Genomic DNA, 23,514 nt, shown 5'->3' on the forward strand with positions numbered 1-23,514 from the left:
AAGTAAAAGTCTTAAAGTATCTGATATATACTGTACTTACAGTAAGTATGAAAAGTAATTTTCTGATATTTAATGTACTTAAGTATTGAAGTAAAAGTAAAAAGTAAAATTTCAGTGATTTACGGTGGGCATAGGAGCAGGGGAGATTCTATGATTTCCTCTTTAGGGGTTTTAGCCCTCAGTGAAAATTTAAAACAAGAAGAGTTTTATATTATATATTATATGACTTCATAGTAAGCCAAAGGTTATGGTATTATTAAATGGCAAAAGTGGACACGAAAATTTTATGCATGTACTTCGTTACATTACAACACTGCTCCTTACATAATACTGTATAAAACATACTACTTTGAATAATAGTTAAATGTAACAGCTTTACTTCCTTGTGAGTGGAAATATTGTATCAATCCATTTTCAATTTCTTTGTGAAGAGATTAATCTGTCAGTGTTTTTCAGGTTGCATGATTTCAATAACTAATCTATAACCCACTTAGTATATTGATGCTGATCGATTCAGACACAGAGTTTTGTAGGGTCTGTGTGTTATGGGCTATGCAGGTGTAATTGCCACTGTGACTGATCTGAATGTTGTTCAGTTTGAGCACTTGGCCCTTTTCAACAAGCTCTGTTCCATTCACAGCCCAATGAAACTCAGCAGCAGGCCTGGACTCAGCTGAGCAGTTTAATTTGAGATTAGACACAGAAATGTAGAAAGGTTCCTCTGGATCTGCTGCCACAGCAACATTTTCAGGACCATCTGCAATGGAACAGTCCATATTTAGTCATCTTTAGAGCCATCATGGTCTTGTGGAGACCAGGTACATCACGCATGATTGTTGGATAAACCTCACGACTGTCAACAAGTCGCATGTGTAGCGTCTTGTACCAGTCATTTTAGATTTCATGTCCCAGGCACCCTAAATTTCAACATCTACTCCTCAATTAACCGATGAGCAACCCAGTTTTACACACACACCTGGCTCCAGAATGACTGGAGCCTACACAAAGACCAGATAACCCCATGCGGCTCATTGGGGCCTGCAAACAGAACTCACACACACACACACACACACACACACACACACACACACACACACACACACACACACACAACACAATGAGACATTCCTTTTGCTAATAAAACCCAAGATAAGGTACTCTAAGGTTCTCATTCTTATAACCCTTTTTGTAATGTGTTTCTTCTTTTAAGGCTTGCCTGACTTAAAATTATTTGCTCCTTAATTTCCTGACAAGGGTGTATTTTATTCATGTGTCAGAAAACAACATTGTATTTTAAAATCCGTTATACTCTATCATCATATCTTACTGATCATGGCATGTTAATGTATACCTGTTCTAATGCCGTATGCCCCCTTTAAGGTCTGATGTCAGAATGTATACGAAGCTATCGTTTTCTTTTTACTTCCCTAATGAAAGTGCATCTTGTTTATGTTTCATTTTTGTTTCTTTGCCTTTATCTTTGCCTTGATTAATAATCTATGTATGTAATGTACCGCTGCCTTCATACCGTCATTACCCTTCATGTTTAGTATCCAAATGACCACAAAATTATCGGTTACTCATTTTTCAAGCACTGGTGTATTTTATTTGAGCACGAAAGGCGCCATACCGTCTTAATACACCCTGGATCAAACTTTAAAGTCATCTAAAAGTTTGATAGCTAACCCATGCCCACAGACACCTGAAACAAAGGGAGTTTTTCCCTCCAAAATCCTGACCGAAGTATTGGTCATCTCCCCAAAGATGGGTGGAGTTCGCGACCTTTAAATTGTCAGAAACACCACTAATCCGTGGTCAGACTTCCGGAACAGCTTCAAGACGACTCCATCTTACTTCAAAGAAGTTCCAGCAAGCTTCACTTCCAAGAACGACAACTGCTCTGACCTTCAGGAGAACTTGGAAGAACGTCTGACCCCACCCTAACTGACTTTTCAGAGATTTCTCTGTTGCATCCGGACTCTTGTTCAGTAAGCCAATGCAAGTAACCATTTCCTTTACCAACCAATTTAGATGCGTAATTTTAAGTAGGAATCTTTCATTGAATCTTAAGGTGAATTTAAGTTTCTGTGACGATTTCCCAGTTAGGGTGTGATTAATTTTTGAGTCTAAGCTTGCCATTCCTTTCCTTCCTATCTCTAGTTTCTTCTTTCCAGTCTCTTCCTCCCTTTCCCCAATTTTAATTTCTTTTGCTTTATTTTATTTTCATTTTCGTTTTCCCTATTTCTTTTGTTTGTTTGTGTAGTTAGTTTCATGTTGTGTTTGTCTCATTCATTAAATGTCATAATTTTGAGCCACAGGTGATTTGTCTCTGAGTCTCGCTCACAAATTAAGGTACCTGCAATATCTGGTCTGAACTACATGCTCTATTAAGTTAATTTAAATTACGGTATACAGTAAAAGGAGAGCGAATCTTTCTTGGCCGGGAAGATACCGCCTTCATAGAATTAATAAAGGTTACACGGCCTGTTCGCCAGACGAACAGATCAAATAAGCGTGACGTTAATTCCAGTACCGTTAATTTCAACTTAGGTTAAAATATTTGGAAGTCACATAACACGTTATAGTTGCTTATAAATATTTACCTTGCTTTGCGAGCCAAAATCGCTACACATGATATAACATGACTCACAGTAAATGGTGAGGCTGAATGGGAGACTCCTATTTCTGTTGATGCTGTTGTATACTTCACACTCGTATGGGCCTGTGTCACCTCTCCTCACACTGGTAATGGTCAGTTTGCTGTTGTTGTCTGTTAGCTGAACTCGCTCCCCTGCTGTTACCTCAGAGCTGCCATTCAGCCAAATAAATGAGAGAGAGGAGCCGGACGCAGAGCAGACAAAACTCACAGTGTTGTTGAGTTTAACTTCGGTTAGACTTGGTATTATGGCAACGTTGGAGACTGGCACTGGGGATTAAAATGTAATACAGGACACAGATACATTCAATTTTGCATAATATATCAACACTAATCTATAATCAAAACAGTAATACAGTAATCACTAGAAACACTATTAGCCCTGTCAGTACAGTTAAGACTAAATATCAATGATCTACGTTCAAGATAATACTGTAATCATTTTACTCTATTAGCTAATATTATTTAAAATAATTACTTCTTGTACTGTCGACACTGTCATCAAAATAAAAGAACATTAACCATTGTAGCACAAAAGATTATGACTACAATTTTAAAGTTTCTGCTGTCAACATTTATTATGTTTTGAATGACTTCAGCATATTTGTGGCTGCAGGACATCACTAGTTTCACGTATAGAATGTCTAATAACATTCAACATCCTAGATGTAGCTGTGGATGAACTCTAAGGAACTACATAAAACACCATTTTTTTCGAGTTTCTAATCAACAAATATTTCCACAAAAATACTGAAAATATAATTGATATACAATCGGCTAATTTCTCCTCTACCAGATGGTTACAAATATGGTTATATTGTTGTTATTATAAGTACTTGTACTGAATTTTAGGAGTCATTTGGGTTGCATATAAAGGGGCAAACGTTTCAATGTAGGGATGAGGGTCTGCTTATGAGTTACCATCTGATGTTAAAGCTATAGACAAACAGATTTATTTGGAATATTAAATACAGTTGATATTTACATACACTTCAGAAGAAAACACAAAAACTTTTATTTCTTTACTGTCATACATTATATCAGAGTAAACTTTTTCTGTTTTAAATCAATAAATCTTAACATATTTTTTGCATTTGTCAGAATGTCAGAATTTTTATGTATTTTTATTATTACAATATAACCATATTAATACAGGCTCCCCGTGACCCGAGGTAGTTCGGATAAGCGGTAGAAAATGAGTGAGAGAATATTCTTTGTCAAGGACCAGTAGGGAAAGACCCAAATGCAGACACCTGGTAGAGGAGAAATGAGCCGATTTATTGAGCAACAAAAGAGAAATACAATCTTGTAGTTAACATATAATGAAGACAAGCTCACAAAGAATGCTAGTAGATACAAGAGAGTCAAAGGACACAAAAGGAGTTCAGGGCCTTAGCTAAGAAAACACAGATGATATACACAGGGCTAACTAGAAAAAAACAACTGAAAACTCACAACCCAGAATTCGTACAGTACATGGTCCGTGTAGCAGCGGAATCCAGTGAGAGAAATAGAAATGCCACAGATAACCCACAATACATCCGGAAGGTCTGAGGCTAACACCAAGGAGCAGGCTCGGATGGGCTTGAGGCGGACAACCACTGGGTGGCAAATTGCGGCAAATTACGGTTGGCCCAGCTGACATAGCTCCGGGACTACTTGAGAAGTATGACATGTGCCTTTCTCCAGGTGCGCAAACAGCGTTTGACCAGGGAAAGAGACGATGGGACAGATGCCTCCAGGTCCTCAGAAGTAAATAAAATTGATGAAAATAAATAAAGCAAATTAAAAAGTTGACAGAGCCATGGAAAACAAAGGTAGGGAGTTGTAATCATAAACAAACCACATTAATTTTGTTGACCACGATTCAGGATTCTCTGAGCACAAGATTCGGGGACCGGTCTTCAATACTTGATTGAAATTTTCAGTTTGGCCATTAGTTTGAGGGTGGAAACCAGATGATAGACTGACCATAGCTCCCAGGAGTTGGCAGAAATCCTTCCAAAAGTTAGATGAATATTGGGGGCAGTAAACATGGGGCAGTCTCATTGGAAGTAGGGATCTTGCAAAGGGGAAGAATATGGCCCAACAAGCCAGAAGATGAGAGGACTGGCTTAAGGGTAGCATCTCCATCTTCATGAGAATACAGGGCAAAGGGCAGAGAAAGGGTGTCAGATTTCCTGTTCTTGGAGCCAGGATGTTAGGACAGAGTGAATTTGAATCTCTCAAAAAACAGTCCCCTGCAGGGGCAAAAAAAAGGCACATTGATGGAGGCGGTTATTTGAAGGTGAATTCTGTGACAGGACTGCTCCTGTCTCAGAATTCACTTGCATCCACATTGACAATGAACTGGCGGGCCAGGTCGGGCAGAGTCAGGAGCGGAGCCGAGGTAAAGAGCTCCTTAATTTTCTGGAAGGAATGCCTCTTGGTTATAAGTGATCCTTGATGGCATGACCAGGTATTCATAATTACCTGACAGTTGGTTGGAGGTAGAATTACACTCATTGCCCTCACTGATACGCACGAAATGGTAGGCATTACAAAGGTCCAGTTTAGAGAATAAGGTGGCCCTCTAAAGCAACTCAAAGTTGAAAGGCATCAATGGTAGAAGATAGTGGTTTTTATTGGTGATGGCATTCAACCCTTGGTAATCAACACAAGGATGGAGGGAGTCATCTTTCTTTGTTACAAAGAAGAAACCGGCACAAGTAGGAGACGAGGAGGGATGAATTAGGATTCCATAGTGGTCATAGCCTAACTTTCGGGCCCAGAGAGTCTGTAAAAGCGCCCATGGGGTGGGATGGAGCCGGTGAGGAGCTCAAGTGCACAGTCATAGGACCGTTGCGGAGGCAGAGAAGAAGTCTCTCTGAAAACCCAGGGTATGATTCCAAGCGAGAACCAAACTTGGGTCTGGAAGAAATACATAGGGGGCCGGAAAAGGAGGTGGGATCGAGTTCAGAAGGCATTGAGACAGGCTATTAGGACCCATCCAAGGACATGCCTGCTGGTCCAGTCCAGTTGTGGGTTGTGTTTTAAAAGCCACTTTATATAGTTCTGCCGAGAAATCTATGAAAGAGGAACAAATGATTGACTGCCTCTCCCATTTGGCAGTCACCCAAAGCTTGGCCTTGCCTGACAGGAGGGAGATTATGTAAGCCACTCTGGAATGTTCAGATGATGTAAAGATGATGGCTGCAGTTCGAGTATCACTGTGTACTGCATCAGGAAGACCTGACGCAGGCCTGGTTCGCTAGAGAGAGAGATGGAAAATCATGGCTCAGAGTTTGTACATGGACTGAGTAGCAGCTGAACAAAATTAAAAATAAGTCCTTGAATTAATACATTTTATTTTTCAGCATAAATCCCCACACTTTCCAGTTCTCAATGCTCACTTCCAGTTCAGTGGCCATCTTGAATTTTTACTTCGAGCGGTGGAGATTTTATGTCACCAGGCGCTACAGTATACGAGGATGCAACCTACACATATTTCTTTGCAAGGTGGTTTTCTAAGGCTGCCTTTGTTTTTAGTCTAGCCTAATCTTGTTATATAGTGTTAACATTAAATATGAAGCACTGTAATACAAATATTATGCCAAGCCATGATTTGATTGGGGGGGTGAGTAGTATTGGTGTCACCAAGAAGAACATGGCTACTCTTTTAAATCTGGTTCCCTCAAGTTTTATTTATTATGTAATCACAAGGAGGTTTGATGTTGTTGAGAGCACTTTTTTAATATAAGCAAGTTTCTCTTTAAAGTTTAGCCAGAGAGAATCAATATAATCTATAACAACTTTAAAGATTTTTGAACTGATGGCTGATGACTGATTAATGTTTTATCAAGTTGCTTTAAAATGACAAACTGCTTTCTTTTTTTCCATAATTTTCTTAATATTTTCTTTCACTTCCTAATAGGAATAGGTAGCTGGATTTATTATTATGCATTTATTAAGAAAAATACATAGCAAAGAAACAAAGCAGACACATGCATACTGTATATACATACATGATATAATGCATAACCAAGATAAAATATGACAAAAGCTTAACAGGGAAATAGAAAAGAAAAAATAGAGGTTTGAGGAATCTGTAGTCATATAATGAGTTGAAACTAGCAGACAGATGAAAATAACCCCACAAAGTTCCTCCACTCTTTCTGTATTAACTATTACTAATGAATTGATGCTGGATTGAGGAAGTGTGGCTGATTTTCCTAAAAAAAAAATGAGTGTTTCAGTGAACGGGGTAAGGATAAAACTGGGAAAGAAAAGAGCACTGGAAAGTGACTACATTGTGCTACAGAGCCTGGACCAGCCACCAGGTATGTCAGCAGTAACCACGGCAGCTACAGCTCTCTGTAAGTACTTATAAGGATCTGCTTAATGCTGGATTTACCATGAACAAAAAAAATTTGAAATTTTATGATACTAAATGGTATAGACTGATTAAATAAAAAATTTTGAGGGGAATAACTACAGTTTCACATCAGTATGTTTTAATAGGAACATACATACATCAGTCAGACAGCCTCTTGAGGAGCTCTTCAAGCAGCTGTGGAGTCCAGACCTTCTGAAGGTCTGTCTACACCAGACTAGGTTCTAACAGCATTTGTATTGCTCTTGTTCCTGTACTCACTCCGTAAACTCTGCATTTCCTCCTCAAGTTTGGCCACATCTTTACCAAGTGTAGAAGCTGTGCACTTGAAGTCTTAGATCTTTTATATTGAATTATTTTTGTATTGTTCTGTTTAGCTGCACCATTTATTATTACAAGGAAACTGTAATAATTCTAATGAAATTGGAATGAATTTGTAACTGAAATAGAGTTTTAACCATTCTAATTTATAACCTTTAAAACTTTTGTATAAAACAGGAAAATTAGACACATATGTCTAATAAATGATTTTACAGAATATATCTTTACAGAATATATATTGTCAAAACAAGTGAAAGTTTTCTGCTTTAAATAAAGAAATCAAAACAACAAAATGGAACGCAAGGTAAAAAAGATCACTGACCTTTCATAAAATATTCAAGGGTATTTCTTATCACAGGCTAGGTAAAGGCCCGATAAACAACAATATAAATAACCTTAAGTTATTAATAATAACTTAAGGTGAAAAGTTAAATTTACTAATCCTAAGTTCAATGAATTAGAATTAATACAAAAGTAATGCAATTTATTTTCTTATAAAATTACTTCACATACATGTTTTTATACATTTTCATCTCTCAGAGCTGTCATATGTACAGACTTTGACAGCTTCTATTCATGCTATAATTATTCATAAACATATTTAACAAATCATTGTTTTCCTCTCCTTTACACCAATAAAAACAAATATTCACTGTTACTTCCTCTTTCCAGAGCTGGTAACAGATAAAATGCAGTGTGTTGATCATACAATCATGTCTTCCTTCCTGAACTGGGTTTAACTTCCTATGACCTGGTGTCCACATACGTGGACATCACATTGTAACTAAAATACAAGCCAAACCAAAGATCGGGTCTTAGGAGATTAAACAAACATTATACAAAATAATCATTGCAGCAAAAGTGTTTGAAACTGAATTAGAATTACATGACTCAAAAATAAATGTCACAAAGCCTAGACTAGAAGAGTTAAATGCTGGTGCAGGAGGAAATGGACGCTTCTGAAAAGACCATAAACATCACCGATTAGGAATAAGAGGAGGTCAAAGAGCACTGATCAGTAAACATTCAGGTGCGATTTGACATAGTTTTATGCATATAACAATACATTAATAATTAACCATTAGGAGCAATGAGGGACATAATGTTTGTTAAAAATTCAAATGTCTGGACAGTTTGTAAACGTGCCAAGAAGAGGACAGATGAGCATACAGTTTTATAGTTTCAGAGTAGTACTGTACAGAGTTTAACTGAGTTTTGTGGTTGCCGTGTTTTAAGTCGTCCTGAAGGGCTGCATGAAAGCAGCTCACAAAATGCATCACCAAAACATCAGCAAGGATCAGTCACACTACAAACAGAATTGTGTTATAGCCAAATGAGATCTTGTGAACAATGACTGTTGTTATAACTCTGTTGAAATTGGGCAAAGAATGCATGAAGTGCTTATAACCTTCTTAGCCATTACAAGAGGAAGTATGTTGATGAAACGTTAGCTAAAAAATGTTTTTATTTTGTAAATAAAAATAGGCTCTGATATTCCAGGAGTGCCAATATTTAGAGTAACACAAACATTTCCCTGATTGTCTCAATCCACTTTACTACACTGTTCCTACACTTACTGTACTCAGGGCTGTCTGTCTGCCTCTGTATTGCATGGAAACATGCTCTATCCGGTGTGTCATCTTGAGGATTTATTTTATTTAAGAGAGAAATAAAAATCACAATACATTTGGTAATACTATGTCTGAAATGTCAGCTACTCCATATCAATTTCTCGCAGTCTTGCAGTTGTAGTGAATATCAGCACAGCTGTGATTACTTGCAGCACTCATCCTGCACCCTTGTGCCTACAACCAAATCACAGCCGTGCATCAAGCATCGCATTAATTCAGGCAGGCCACGCAGTAAGCTGCATCAGCTGCTAATAAATACTCGCCTGGGTGTGTGTGTGTGTGTGTGTGTCTATTCATTCCCCAGTGCTGCCTCCCTGCCCAGTCCAAGCATGCGCACGGACAGAACAGAACCATCCCGCCAACACCAACTGTATGCTCGCTAACCTTCATTTACGAAGTGGTCCTGACTGAATGATGTTCAATATAACTCCTGCTTGTGTAATATTTCATAAATATCATTTGTTGCATGAGTTATTCTGGAGTTTACTTCAGTGCTACTGTATATAAGAATTTCTCCAATCTACTACTTTGATGAAACTTATTCTTGTCCTAAATATAATTGAAGTAAAGCTACTTACCTCATTATCAAAAAAGAGCTGATTTCTGCATGTCAGGGGTTTTCATATATTACTCCCTAGATGGTTAGTAATACATTAATTCAATAAGCTGTACGTGACATCACAAAATGTCAGAATAACAATAGTTAAATTCATCACAATGGGGATAGGGTTAAATTAATAATGGTGTACAAATCAAATAAATGGACTGTTTACCTCATCAGGGTGAGGTGTGTGACGCATCACAGGATTGTTATGGGAGCCGACCATATTTTCATAGTATGTATCCTAAAAAATAAAGAACGCTGTAAAATGTAAATAATTACATTTATGACATACATTTAATGGACTGTGTGTTTACTGATGATTATTAAGTTTTCAGATGATTATTAGTACACATTTGAGTCAATGTAATTTCATGACTTTGAGCAGCATGACACAGACTAATCTATGGCTTCTACAGTACATGCTATGGGATGAAGTACAGTCGCCCCAGTAGCTTAAAACGTAAAGAGCATCTAAATTCAATATCTTCCAGTGTAGCAATAGTGTAATAGCAATAATGTACAAATCAAATTAATAGACTCTTTACCATAACAGGGTGAGGTGTGTGAGGCGTCTGAGTGTCAGATCCACCCACAGTCACCCTGGTGTTCAGATTATGGAATCTGGGGATATTTTCATACTGTGAATCCTAAAAATAAAAGCAGGACTCTGTAAAATGGGTAAATAAATACACTTGACATACATTTAGTGAACTGTACTTTACTGATGAACAATTTCATTAAAAGTGATAAGCAAATTATTAGTACACATTCAAGTCCATGTAACTTCATGACTAAGCAGCACAACACACACTAATCTATGGCTTCTGCATGCTGTGGGATGAAGTACAGTCGTTCTAGCAGCTTTAAAGGTAAAGAGCAGCTAAATTAAACATCTTGCAGTGTATCTTGCTTCTTCAAATTGAAACTAATTTTCCTAATATCACCACTTTTTTCTTGAATAAAGAAACTGACTTACATGTCCACCTGCATTATGTGTTGCTGTATAAGAAAGAATATATAAATAGATCATTATGTTGTAGTAAATGATGGTGTATATAAATACTGTACAGCCTAAACAAACACAGAATCTCCCAGGAATGGCATAATCAATCTCATAAAAATGCCATCAGCTAATGTCTGGTCTTTAACGCTGAGCAAATATTTATCAATGACTGAAGATCTTCACACAAACCTCCACTCTGGTTATTTCCTCTGGAGTTTGTTCTTGGCCTGAATGACAGTAAAATGTAGACCAGATTATAGTGTTATACAGATTGAAGTGTTATTTCATATTACATGAGTGAGCAACAAGAAGACAAATTTACATAGACATATTTAATATTAAGAACACATACATTGATTTGATATCAAATTTTACTTCACCTTTATAAAAACAGCACTTTGAGTGTTAACAGTTATAATTATGAACAATTAAACAATTATGATACTGACTTCATGTTCTATGAGTCGCTTACAAAAAAATACATGTTTATAACTCATAGAAACTATGAATACCCATATGAATACCTATTACTAAATACCCATATATGAAATAAGTATATTTGAAATTAAGGGTTTAATTTACTTACTCTTTTACTTTCACAAAATAGAAAATCAAACCAGCAATTGCAGCAACAGCTAATAAAACTCCAATAACAATCCCAGCTATAGCTCCTGCAGACAGTGAATCTCCATCTCCTCCTTCACTCCCTCTATCTATTAATAGATAAAAAATAGAAACCTGCAGATTATCTTTTAAGAACATGTCACAAAAATGTGTTGTACAAAAATTATAGAAATATATTAAAGGTATGTTTGAAAGCCAGTGTTGACATTTGAAATGACCAAAACAAACACGCCCCTAACTCAAATGGGTCCCACCCCTGAATTGATAGCTCCGCCCACACATACATACGTAACCCAGCCAACTAATGGAAAGAAATGTATCTTTATCATAGCTGAAGGGAAAAACAATACGATTGCAGTAAACAAACAAGCAAAAATGACAAGCATAATCATGCAAAGGACGGTATATATTAGTTCTGTGAAGCAAAGCAAAACCAACGTTACTCACCTATCGAGAAGGAAAAAAGCGCCTCGGCGTCTTAAGTAACGTTAGAGCTATACACTGTTACTACACAAAACGCTGTTGTAGCTGCCTCTCTACATTACTACGATAGAAAAGAGGTGTTATTTGTGTAGTAACAGCGTTTAGCTCAGGAGTTATTGACTCGGGAATCTCCAATCTGTGAATATGCGCCAACTTCCCGCTCCTTCAGGTCTCTCCAACGCTGGAAAGCTGATCCTATATTAACACGGGTCCTACATCTTGCCTTATCGTAAGCCTTTCTTCGCTTTCTTTCTTTGTTTTTATTCTCCATGCCAATGTTATAACCGCCTCCAGAGATAATGTCAGGCTGACTCTCTCTCTCTCTCTCTTTGTATGATGGAAGTATATTATTTGCAGTAACTTAACTTACGTCTTGTACTGTCAAGCAAAGCCCTACAAGTATTAGCATTTAATAAACTTCACATTCAAGAAGTACTCTCAAAAGCAGAGTTTTAATAAGGAAGATGGTCACTGAAAATTTGATTTTCTAAACACTGACTGATTTTCACCCCTCGCCACTAGATTATATTTATATAATAATCACATGGAGTTATCAGAATTTTTGAAACGATTAATTTCCGCAAAGTGCAGATAGAAATTAAAATTATAGAAATAATGCTTTAAATTAAATGTTATTTCTACTACAATATAATATCTATAGTAATTCAGAGGGACATGAAGCATTAGCATTACCTTTAAGCCTAAGCCTAAAAGATTTTGTGTTATTGATAAGCTGATGCACTTTGTAAGGAGATAATTATTTAACAACTAAGGAAGGATTGCTCATTGTCTGTGCTTTGTAACATTCATCACAGGAGTCTCTGGTTTTCACGGAAACATGACACACTCATAATGAATTATTTTCCTATAACAGCATGCCACAACTCTGTTTACTCCTTACATAATACTGTACAAAACATACTACTTAAATAATAATTTACTTCCTTGTGAGTGCAAAATATTGTATCAATCCATTTTCAATTTCTTTGTGAAGAGATTAATCTGTCAGTGTTTTTCAGGTTAACTAATTTATTTACAATTTTTCTATTGCCATCTACTACAGTTAAATAAACATTTTTTCTACCAAAATTTCAGCAACAATAAAAATTCTCCACATTTCCAGGGGAGCTGCTTTGATTTGAATTTAATTTTGTTGCACGATTTCAATAACTAATCTATAACCCACCTAGTATATTGACGCTGATCGGTTCAGACACAGAGTTTTGTAGCGTCTGTGTGTTATGGGCTATGCAGGTGTAATTGCCACTGTGACTGATCTGAATGTTGTTCAGTTTGAGCACTTGGCCCTTTTTAACAAGCTCTGTTCCATTCACAGCCCAATGAAACTCAGCAGCAGGCCTGGACTCAGCTGAGCAGTTTAATTTGAGATTAGATCCAGAACTGTAGAAGGGTCCCTCTGGATCTGCTGCCACAGCAACATTTTCAGGACCATCTGCAATGGAACAGTCCATATTTAGTCATCTTTAGAGCCATCATGGTCTTGTGGAGACCAGGTATAACATGCATGATTGTTGGATACACCTCATGACTGTCAACAAGTCGCATGATATAACATGACTCACAGTAAATGGTGAGGCTGAATGGGAGACTCCTATTTCTGCTGATGCTGTTGTATACTTCACACTCGTATGGGCCTGTGTCACCTCTCATCACACTGGTAATGGTCAGTTTGCTGTTGTTGTCTGTTATCTGGATTCGCTCCCCTGCTGTTATCTCAGAGCTGTCATTTAGCCAAATAAATGAAAAAAAGGAGCCGGAAGCAGAGCAGACGAAACTCACAGTGTTGAATTCGACCAGCTCTGTTTGACTTGGTACTATGGTAACATTGGAGACTGGATCTGGGACTTAAAATATAGTACAGGGCTCAGACACACAACTTAATACACAAGGTAACACAAATTAACTTTAAAAAAGATAAGGACAAAGATAATAAAGATATATTTTAACTATACTTTTGTAGTAAAAAACTTAAAAAAAAAAAAATAATAATAATAATTAGAATAATAAGTAAAATTATACAATAATTCTTTATCTCTGAAATTAAGGAATACTCTCAAAACCAAGGAATTGCCTAAATGGCTGAAAACACCACAGTTTCGATCACAATTACACAATTTTGTGTAATTCATACAGCAATTTGCTAAAACTAATATATTATAAACTAGATTTATAAATTAATAAGATTCAAATGGACATGATTTTATACTATTTAAAGCTGCTGGTTGTTATTAAAATAAGGAAAGCCCTTACAATATGCATACAATGGTTCATTAACAAAGGATTTGGAATCAGAAACTAATAATGAACACACCCCCCCCCCCCCCCCCCAAAAAAAAAAGGCCCAAGTGCACTCAAAGTATTAATTTTTCTCACTGCTTGTAGCTGGGGATTTACAAGTTCAATTCAATTCAATTTATTTGTATAGCACTTTTAATTCACATTGTCTTAAAGCAGCTTTAATGTCTGTCAAAAACAGTCTCTGCTTAAAAAACAGGCAGCACAACGTTGATATTTAATAATATAATACTAATATTAAGAGATATTTAAATTCACTAAAATATTCAACTCAAACAATACTGATATACAATAAATAATATAAACTCTTCAATAAGCATTTCTTTGTTACATTTTAATGAATGTTTATATGAAGTCTCTTATAGAATCAGAGGCATTGTCAAGCACCAGTTTGTGAATACAAATGCTTAATTGTAATGATGACTTTTTCACTGTTGTACAGAGCAGCGGCAGAGAAGCAAACACCTGAGCAGTAAAGTTTTACCTTGTATTTACAAAATAAGAAAATGTAAAACAATTGTGTTTAAAAGAAAAGTTTTTTTTTACTCACCAAGTACCAGCAGTGAGGTCTGACCAGTGTAAGTAGTTGTAGTGTCTACACTCAGTACATATTGTCCAGTATCACTCTCAGTCAGGCTCCTGAGCTCCAGAGCTAAAGATGTGGTGTTAAAACTGACTCTGTCTTTGTACGGTGGCAGTATATGAACTCCATTCGGTGGTCCAGCAAGAATGACTGTTGTATTAAAGTTCCATCTGACAAAGCTGTGAGGAGGATGAGGAATACGTTTTGGGGTAATTACTACATTCTCCCCAACTGTTTTATTTATACTCTCAGGTAATTCCAACACTTGGCCAAAGCCTCGACCTGTGTGAATAAACAAATATATACGTTTAGCTTCGTTTAGTCCTCATTTTTTTTGTCTGCGTTCTGTCAGAAATCACAGGAATAAAAACAGACCCAAATGTAAGGATATAAAATAAAAATAGATTTCATTAACAAAGACAATAAATAAATAAATAAATAAATAAATAAATAAATAAATAAATACACGAAACCAAAACACTGAGCGCAGAGGAAATAAATCCACATAATAATGAACCCAATAATAAACAGGTGAGTGAGACAAGACACGTGACAGAAAACACTGCCGGAACGCCCCCTAACGGTCGAGCAGAGAATGTCCATGCAGGAGTCCTGACAGGGAATTACATAATAAAGCTGTATTTAGAGTAAAGTTTCAATAAGATTATTAACTGTAGATTTTGGAGAGAGAGAGAGAGAGAGCGAGAGAGAGAGAGAGAGAGAGAGAGAGAGAGAGAGAGAGAGAGAGAGAGAGAGAGAGAGAGTCACCTGAACATGTCAGTAGCAGAAGCAGACTGCAGCACACAGTGTGTAAATCCATCAGGAGAGATCCGGAGCTCCACCACTGCTACTCAGTAATCGTCTCTAAAGAGAGATCTGTAGTGAATAATCACTTCAGGCTTCAGTGGATAAAATAGTGTTATGTTCAGTTTCCGCCTTTGTAACTGTATAACTAGCCATAGAGTGTCATACTCTGTGACCTTTGAACAAAACTTTGTTCATGCAAATTCTCTTCAGATGTCAAACCCATATATGTTGTTATAGCAATATAAGATGTTCACCTCAGTTAATATCTGAAAGATCATTTCTGAATTTGTCAGTTATGAGCTACCGACACTGATCAGACAGCGCCCTCTACTGGTCAAATACAGTTTCACACAGTCACAATATCAAGCATTCAGTGTCAGAAAAGAGCAAAAAGCACCTGTAGAAAAAAGTTAAAATAAATTACACAGATGATTTTTCTATTCACAAATGTGTCACACTGACAAGCAAAACTTTCACTGTACTCTTTTTATTTAATTCTCTACTAAAGACAGTTAAATGATATTACGTTATTATGTTTATGTAAGATGAGGGTCATGTATACATTTTCTGTTCAGTAGAAATCACTATAAAATCACTAAACAGAGAACAGAACAGACTGGAAGATTAATGATAATTTCCATATTTACACAAATCACAATATAAATATTTAATTTATCTATATCTCTTATGAATTACAGGAAAAATGATAAAAGCTTTAAATTCAGATGCATCAGATGTATATCTATCTATCAGAAAGCAGATCAGTAACCTTTTAAACAATATTATTCACACTAATGTTTCTCTCTCGTTACAGGACAGGATAAACACTATACATAGTGTATAGAACAGCTTACAAGCATAACATAAAGTGAAATATAAAATGCATAGGCTTTGACTGCCTATATTTATTTTAATCATTCATACAGAATTTTGTTTTTAATCTAAATCATAATGTTTTTTTAATCTAAATCATAATGTTTTTTGAAGTGTGAAATTTTACTTTTAGCTTTAGGAGCTTGCTTTTGTCCATGTTTAACCATATATTCACTTCCTCTTTCTCTTCCTCTTCGTTTTTCTCAGAATAGTTGATATCTGTCCTCTGGTGAATTAGGGAAGGTGTTTTGGACATGGCCAACAGGAACAGGACCCCAAGGAAGGATTAGATGAAGAGATTATCTCCTCTCATACAGCCGAAGAGTGCACTTTTGTCTGGTTAATTAAAACTCCAGTCACAAAAGAATGTTCACTCAGTCAACATACAATGCACCCACACACCTATGTGCCGTGATCCACCATCTTGGTACTGTATGTGCAAGTCTGTATTGTTTTCAAAGTATGTGCAATACATGCAATAACTAGGTAATATTTGCAATAACAATATCTGCAATAAACAAAACTGTGAAATGATACAGTATGTGAAATAACTAAAATTTTGTGTGTGCAACAATCTGTCAGGTGAGAAGGCCTGAGGTGTGAGGAGGCTCAGCCCTAAAGGTCTTTGGTGTGGTTGAGGAGTTCAACCATAGGAATTCTTAATATTTAATACTACAGCAAATCTTAGAACTAAAGCATTGAAATAATTCTATACAACTGAATGCTTCCAACTTTGTAACAACAGATTCTAGAAAGATGTCAAACAAACTTTTTTTTTGGCCATATACAGTATAATATACTGTATGTACAATAGAGGCTGATGGGAAATGTTTTTTGGGTTTTTTTGTATTTTATGTGTACAACATGTTAACTGTTATCTATGTGGTTGTTGTGAGGAAATGCTAGGATGTATACATTGCCATAAATATCGGATTTATAAATTGCCAATAATATAGGGTGCATACATTGCCTGCCAAATCAGGTCTGGATGATTCATACATTGGTTATTTTCAAATAAAATGCTGCTGTACCTTTTAGTTGTTGTTTTTTTTACAGGATACAATTTCTTAGATTAACACATTTTCGGGTAAAATAGAATTGTGTGTTCCAGTTGTATTTGATATTCTTTGCACCCGTTTTTGTATTTGCCAGTTATGCCCAATAGTCTTTGCTTATGCTCTGCAATCTCTGATCTTCCAATGCTCTCTACTGGCCAAAGGTGGGTTTACACAGTCTTAATATCATGTTATTGGGCTAATAAATGCATGCAGAAAATTCCCTGTCAGTGTCATCAGGCTGGTGGGGAAACACCAAATACAGCACACAAAAGGTATTGCTTTTTATTTTCCACACTGGAATATGCATGGAAATATGTACAAATATATAGAACTGTGCAAACATTTTTGGCTCCCTAATTTATAATAGGAGGTCATTTTATATGTTAATGTTATAATATTATATCTTCTGTATTCTCAGGTCACTATTGAAAATTTATTTTTTCCCCAAAGCAAATTAGATGTTAAAATTTTTATAGGTAAGTAAAGTAAGTAATGTATTCTGTTATGTAACAGACCACTGGAAGAAAAAACAACACTGAAGGCTGTCAGGCTGCCAACTCCCTAAATATATAAAACTGCATATATTTGACCTCTTTATACTAATGAATATTATAGGCTACCATGTTAATATTGAATTTATTCTGTTTATTGCAGTTTACTGTTCTATATAGAAGTTTTTTGGGTGGTGCAAAAAAAAAGTCTGCTGAACAGCATTTCTACAATTTATAAACACTTAGATTTTCTCTAAAACATTGTTAATCTTAATGATTTAATGAAATTTTAGCTGTGGGTTTTACCACCATTTTACTAGAATGTTTTACAAAATAACCAAGACACTGTCATCAAAATAAAAGAACATTAACCATTGTAGCACAAAAGATTATGACTACAATTTTAAAGTTTCTGCTGTCAACATTTATTATGTTTTGAATGACTTCAGCATATTTGTGGCTGCAGGACATCACTAGTTTCACGTATAGAATGTCTAATAACATTCAACATCCTAGAAGAATTCTAGCATACTACATAAAACCCTTAACCATTTTTTTTTTAGTTTCTCTTCAACAGATATTTCCACAAAAGTACTAAAAAATATTGACATATTTAATATATCAATGACTCCTAAAATTCAATACAAGTACTTTTAATAACAACAATATAATCATATTAATATGTCAAAGGTCAGTCGGAAAAGACCCAAATGCAGAGACACCTGGTAGAGGAGAAATGATCCGATTTATTGAGCAACAAAAGAGAAAAACAATCTTGGGTGGTGCTTACGGTTGGCCCAGCGGGCATAGCTCCAGGAGGACTTGAGAAGAATGGCATGTGCCTTTCTCCAGGTGCTCAAACAGCGTTTGACCAGGGCAAGAGACGATGGGACAGATGCCTCCAGGTCCTCAGAAGTAAATAAAATTAATTAAAATAAATAAAGCAAATTAAAAAGTTGACAGAGCCATGGAAAACAAAGGTAGGGAGTTGTAATCATAAACAAACCACATTAATTTTGTTGACCACGATTCAGGATTCTCTGAGCACAAGATTCGGGGACCGGTCTTCAATACTTGATTGAAATTGTCAGTTTGGCCATTAGTTTGAGGGTGGAAACCAGATGATAGACTGACCATAGCTCCCAGGAGTTGGCAGAAATCCTTCCAAAAGTTAGATGAATATTGGGGGCAGTAAACATGGGGCAGTCTCACTGGAAGTAGGGATCTTGCAAAGGGGAAGAATATGGCCCAACAAGCCAGAAGATTAGAGGACTGGCTTTTAAGGGTAGCATCTCCATCTTCATGAGAATACAGTTAGAGTATAGAATAGAGTTTGTACATGGACTGTGTAGCAGCTGAACAAAATTAAAAATAAGTCCTTGAATTAATACATTTTATTTTTCAGCATAAATCCTCACACTTCCCGGTTCGCAATGCTCACTTCCACTTCGGTGGCCATCTTGAATTTTCACTTTCGGAGCGGTGAAAATTTTGTGTCACCAGGCACCTACAGCATACTAGGATGCAGCCTACACATATTTCTTTGCAAGATGGTCTTCTAAGGCTGCCTTTGTTCCTGTCCCTGCTCTGCCTGGTTTGACCCTGCCTGTTTTTCTAGTTGCCGTTTACAGATTAGTGACAGTTCTTTTACTTTTTACAGTCTAGCCTAATCTTGTTATATAGTGTTAACATTAATTATAAAGCACTGCAATACAAACATTATGCCAAGCCATGACTTGATTGGGGAGGTGAAGAATAGTATTGGTGTCACCAAGATGAGGATGGCTACTCTTTTGAATCTGGTTCCCCTTAAGTTTTGTTTATCATGTAATCACAGAGAGGTATGTTGTTGTTGATGATGTTGTTGAGAGCACTTTTTTAATATAAGCAAGTTTCTCTTTAAAGTTTAGCCATAGATTTAAAGATATTTGAACTGATGACTTTGATTTGTTTATGTTTTATCAAGTTGCTTTAAAATGACAAACTGCTTTCATTTTCTTCCTCATTTTTCTAACATTTTCATTTACAGTACTTCTTAATAGGAATAGGTAGCTGGATTTATTATTATTCATTTATTAAGAAAAATACATAGCAAAGAAACAAAGCAGAGACATGCATACTGTATATACATACATACATGATATAATACATAACCAAGATAAAACATGACAAAAGCTTAACAGGGAGACAGAAAAGAAAAAATAGAGGTTTGAGGAATCTGTAGTCATGTAATGAGTTGAAACTAGCAGTCAGATGACACTAATCCCACAAAGTTCCTCCACTCTTTCTGTATTAACTATTACTAATGAATGGATGCTGGATTGAGGAAGTGTGGCTGATTTTCCTAAAAAAAAATTGAGTGTTTCAGTGAACGGGGTAAGGATAAAACTGGGAAAGAAAAGAGCACTGGAAAGTGACTACATTGTGCTACAGAGCCTGGACCAGCCACCAGGTATGTCAGCAGTAACCACGGCAACTACAGCTCTCTGTAAGTACTTATAAGGATCTGCTTAATGCTGGATTTACCATGAACAAAAAAAATTTGAAATTTTATGATACTAAATGGTATAGACTGATTAAATAAAAAATTTTGAGGGGAATAACTACAGTTTCACATCAGTATGTTTTAATAGGAACATACATTTGGACTTTTTTTTTCAGTCAGACAGTCTCTTGGTTGTCCTTGGCCAATAAAAGCAGCTGTGGAGTCCAGACCTTCTGATGGTCTGTCTACACAAGACTAGGTTCTAACAGCATTTGTATTGCTCTTGTTCCTGTACTCACTCCGTGAAGTCTGCATTTTCCTTCTCAAGTTTGGCCACATCTTTACCAAGTGTAGAAGCTGTGCACTTGAAGTCTTAGATCTTTTATATTGAATTCTCTTTGTATTCTTCTGTTTAGCTGCACCCTTTATTATTACAAGGAAACTGCAATAATTCTAATGAAATTTGAATGAGTTTGTAACTGAAATAACCTAGAGTTTTAACCATTCTAATTTATAACCTTTATACCTTTTTGTATAAGATGTATTGAAAAAACCACAGAATTCTAAACAGGAAAATTAGACACATATGTCTAGTAAATGATTTTACAGAATATATCTTTACAGAATATATATTGTCAAAACAAGTGAAAGTTTTTTGCCTTAAATAAAGAAATCAAAACAACAAAATGGAACGCAAGGTAAAAAAGATCACTGACCTTTCATAAAATATTCAAGGGTATTTCTTATCACAGGCTAGGTAAAGGCCCGATAAACAACAATATAAATAACCTTAAGTTATTAATAATAATAATAATTAATAATAACTTAAGGTGAAAAGTTAAATTTACTAATCCTAAGTACAATGAATTAGAATTAATACAAAAGTAATACAATTTATTTTCTTATAAAATTACTACACATAAATGTTTTTATACATTTTCATCTCTCAGAGTTGTCATATGTACAGACTTTGACAGCTTCTATTCATGCTATAATTATTCATAAACATATTTAACAAATCATTGTTTTCCGCTCCTTTACACCAAATCAATACAAATATTCACTGTTACTTCCTCTTTCCAGAGCTGGTAACAGATAAAATGCAGTGTGTTGATCATACAATCATGTCTTCCTTCCTGAACTGGGTTTAACTTCCTATGACCTGGTGTCCACATACGTGGACATCACATTGTAACTAAAATACAAGCCAAACCAAAGATCGGGTCTTAGGAGGTTAACAAACATTATACAAAATAATCATTGCAGCAAAAGTGTTTGAAACTGAATTAGAATTACATGACTCAAAAATAAATGTCACAAAGCCTAGACTAGAAGAGTTAAATGCTGGTGCAGGAGGAAATGGATGCTTCTGAAAAGACCATAAACATCACCGATTAGGAATAAGAGGAGGTCAAAGAGCACTGATCAGTAAACATTCAGGTGCGATTTGACACAGTTTTATGCATATAACAATACATTAATAATTAACCATTAGGAGCAATGAGGGACATAATGTTTGTTAAAAATTCAAATGTCTGGACAGTTTGTAAACGTGCCAAGAAGAGGACAGATGAGCGTACAGTTTTATAGTTTCAGAGTAGTACTGTACAGAGTTTAACTGAGTTTTGTGGTTGCCGTGTTTTAAGTCGTCCTGAAGGGCTGCATGAAAGCAGCTCACAAAATGCATCACCAAAACATCAGCAAGGATCAGTCACACTACAAACAGAATTGTGTTATAGCCAAATGAGATCTTGTGAACAATGACCGTTGTTATAACTCTGTTGAAATTGGGCAAAGAATGCATGAAGTGCTTATAACCTTCTTAGCCATTACAAGAGGAAGTATGTTGATGAAACATAAAAAATATTTCAAAAATGTAGCTAAAAAATGTTTTTATTTTGTAAATAAAAATAGGCTCTGATATTCCAGGAGTGCCAATATTTAGAGTAACACAAACATTTCCCTGATTCTCAATCCACTTTACTACACTGTTCCTACACTTACTGTACTCAGGGCTGTCTGTCTGCCTCTGTATTGCATGGAAACATGCTCTATCCGGTGTGTCATCTTGAGGATTTATTTTATTTAAGAGAGGAATAAAAATCACAATACATTTGGTAATACTATGTCTGAAATGTCAGCTACTCCATATCAATTTCTCGCAGTCTTGCAGTTGTAGTGAATATCAGCACAGCTGTGATTACTTGCAGCACTCATCCTGCACCCTTGTGCCTACAACCAAATCACAGCCGTGCATCAAGCATCGCATTAATTCAGGCAGGCCACGCAGTAAGCTGCATCAGCTGCTAATAAATCCTCGCCTGGGTGTGTGTGTGTGTGTGTGTGTGTCTATTCATTCCCCAGTGCTGCCTCCCTGCCCAGTCCATGCATGCGCACGGACAGAACAGAACCATCCCGCCAACACCAACTGTATGCTCGCTAACCTTCATTTACGAAGTGGTCCTGACTGAATGATGTTCAATATAACTCCTGCTTGTGTAATATTTCATAAATATCATTTGTTGCATGAGTTATTCTGGAGTTTACTTCAGTGCTACTGTATATAAGAATTTCTCCAATCTACTACTTTGATGAAACTTATTCTTGTCCTAAATATAATTGAAGTAAAGCTACTTACCTCATTATCAAAAAAGAGCTGATTTCTGCATGTCAGGGGTTTTCATATATTACTCCCTAGATGGTTAGTTATACATTAATTCAATAAGCTGTACGTGACATCACAAAATGTCAGAATAACAATAGTTAAATTCATCACAATGGGGATAGGGTTAAATTAATAATGGTGTACAAATCAAATAAATGGACTGTTTACCTCATCAGGGTGAGGTGTGTGACGCATCACAGGGTTGTTATGGGAGCCGACCATATTTTCATAGTATGTATCCTAAAAAATAAAAGAACGCTGTAAAATGTAAATAATTACATTTATGACATACATTTAATGGACTGTGTGTTTACTGATGATTATTAAGTTTTCAGATGATTATTAGTACACATTTGAGTCAATGTAATTTCATGACTTTGAGCAGCATGACACAGACTAATCTATGGCTTCTACAGTACATGCTATGGGATGAAGTACAGTCGCCCCAGTAGCTTAAAACGTAAAGAGCATCTAAATTCAATATCTTCCAGTGTAGCAATAGTGTAATAGCAATAATGTACAAATCAAATAAATAGACTCTT

At 36.0% G+C, this 23,514-nt stretch overlaps 2 protein-coding genes across 10 annotated transcripts in view; both read right to left on the minus strand.

Annotated features, from left to right (window-relative positions):
- LOC125140842 (carcinoembryonic antigen-related cell adhesion molecule 5-like) overlaps nucleotides 1–15,606 on the minus strand; it is a 141,933-nt gene extending 126,327 nt beyond the window's left edge. Inside the window, exons 1-6 of the mRNA XM_047811012.1 lie at nucleotides 15,362–15,606; nucleotides 14,561–14,875; nucleotides 13,278–13,559; nucleotides 12,881–13,147; nucleotides 2,651–2,926; nucleotides 491–757 (exon numbers count right to left, since the gene is read on the minus strand). Coding sequence (XP_047666968.1) covers nucleotides 491–757; nucleotides 2,651–2,926; nucleotides 12,881–13,147; nucleotides 13,278–13,559; nucleotides 14,561–14,875; nucleotides 15,362–15,413 — 1,459 coding nt within the window. The 5' untranslated portion in view covers nucleotides 15,414–15,606. The remainder of the gene's footprint in view (nucleotides 1–490; nucleotides 758–2,650; nucleotides 2,927–12,880; nucleotides 13,148–13,277; nucleotides 13,560–14,560; nucleotides 14,876–15,361) is intronic.
- LOC113643449 (carcinoembryonic antigen-related cell adhesion molecule 20-like) overlaps nucleotides 6,581–23,514 on the minus strand; it is a 28,634-nt gene continuing 11,700 nt past the window's right edge. For 5 of the 9 annotated variants that reach the window (XM_047810917.1, XM_047810921.1, XM_047810916.1 and 2 more), the window contains 3 exons: nucleotides 23,141–23,212; nucleotides 22,946–23,001; nucleotides 21,683–22,023 (listed from right to left, as the gene is read on the minus strand). In XM_047810917.1, the coding sequence (XP_047666873.1) occupies nucleotides 22,978–23,001; nucleotides 23,141–23,212 (96 nt within the window). In that variant the 3' untranslated portion in view covers nucleotides 21,683–22,023; nucleotides 22,946–22,977. The other 4 variants (XR_007140091.1, XM_047810920.1, XM_047810918.1 and 1 more) reach the window with 4 other exon arrangements.

This window comes from Tachysurus fulvidraco, chromosome 3 (assembly GCF_022655615.1).
Source record: "Tachysurus fulvidraco isolate hzauxx_2018 chromosome 3, HZAU_PFXX_2.0, whole genome shotgun sequence".
In the NCBI taxonomy this organism is placed as follows: domain Eukaryota; kingdom Metazoa; phylum Chordata; class Actinopteri; order Siluriformes; family Bagridae; genus Tachysurus; species Tachysurus fulvidraco.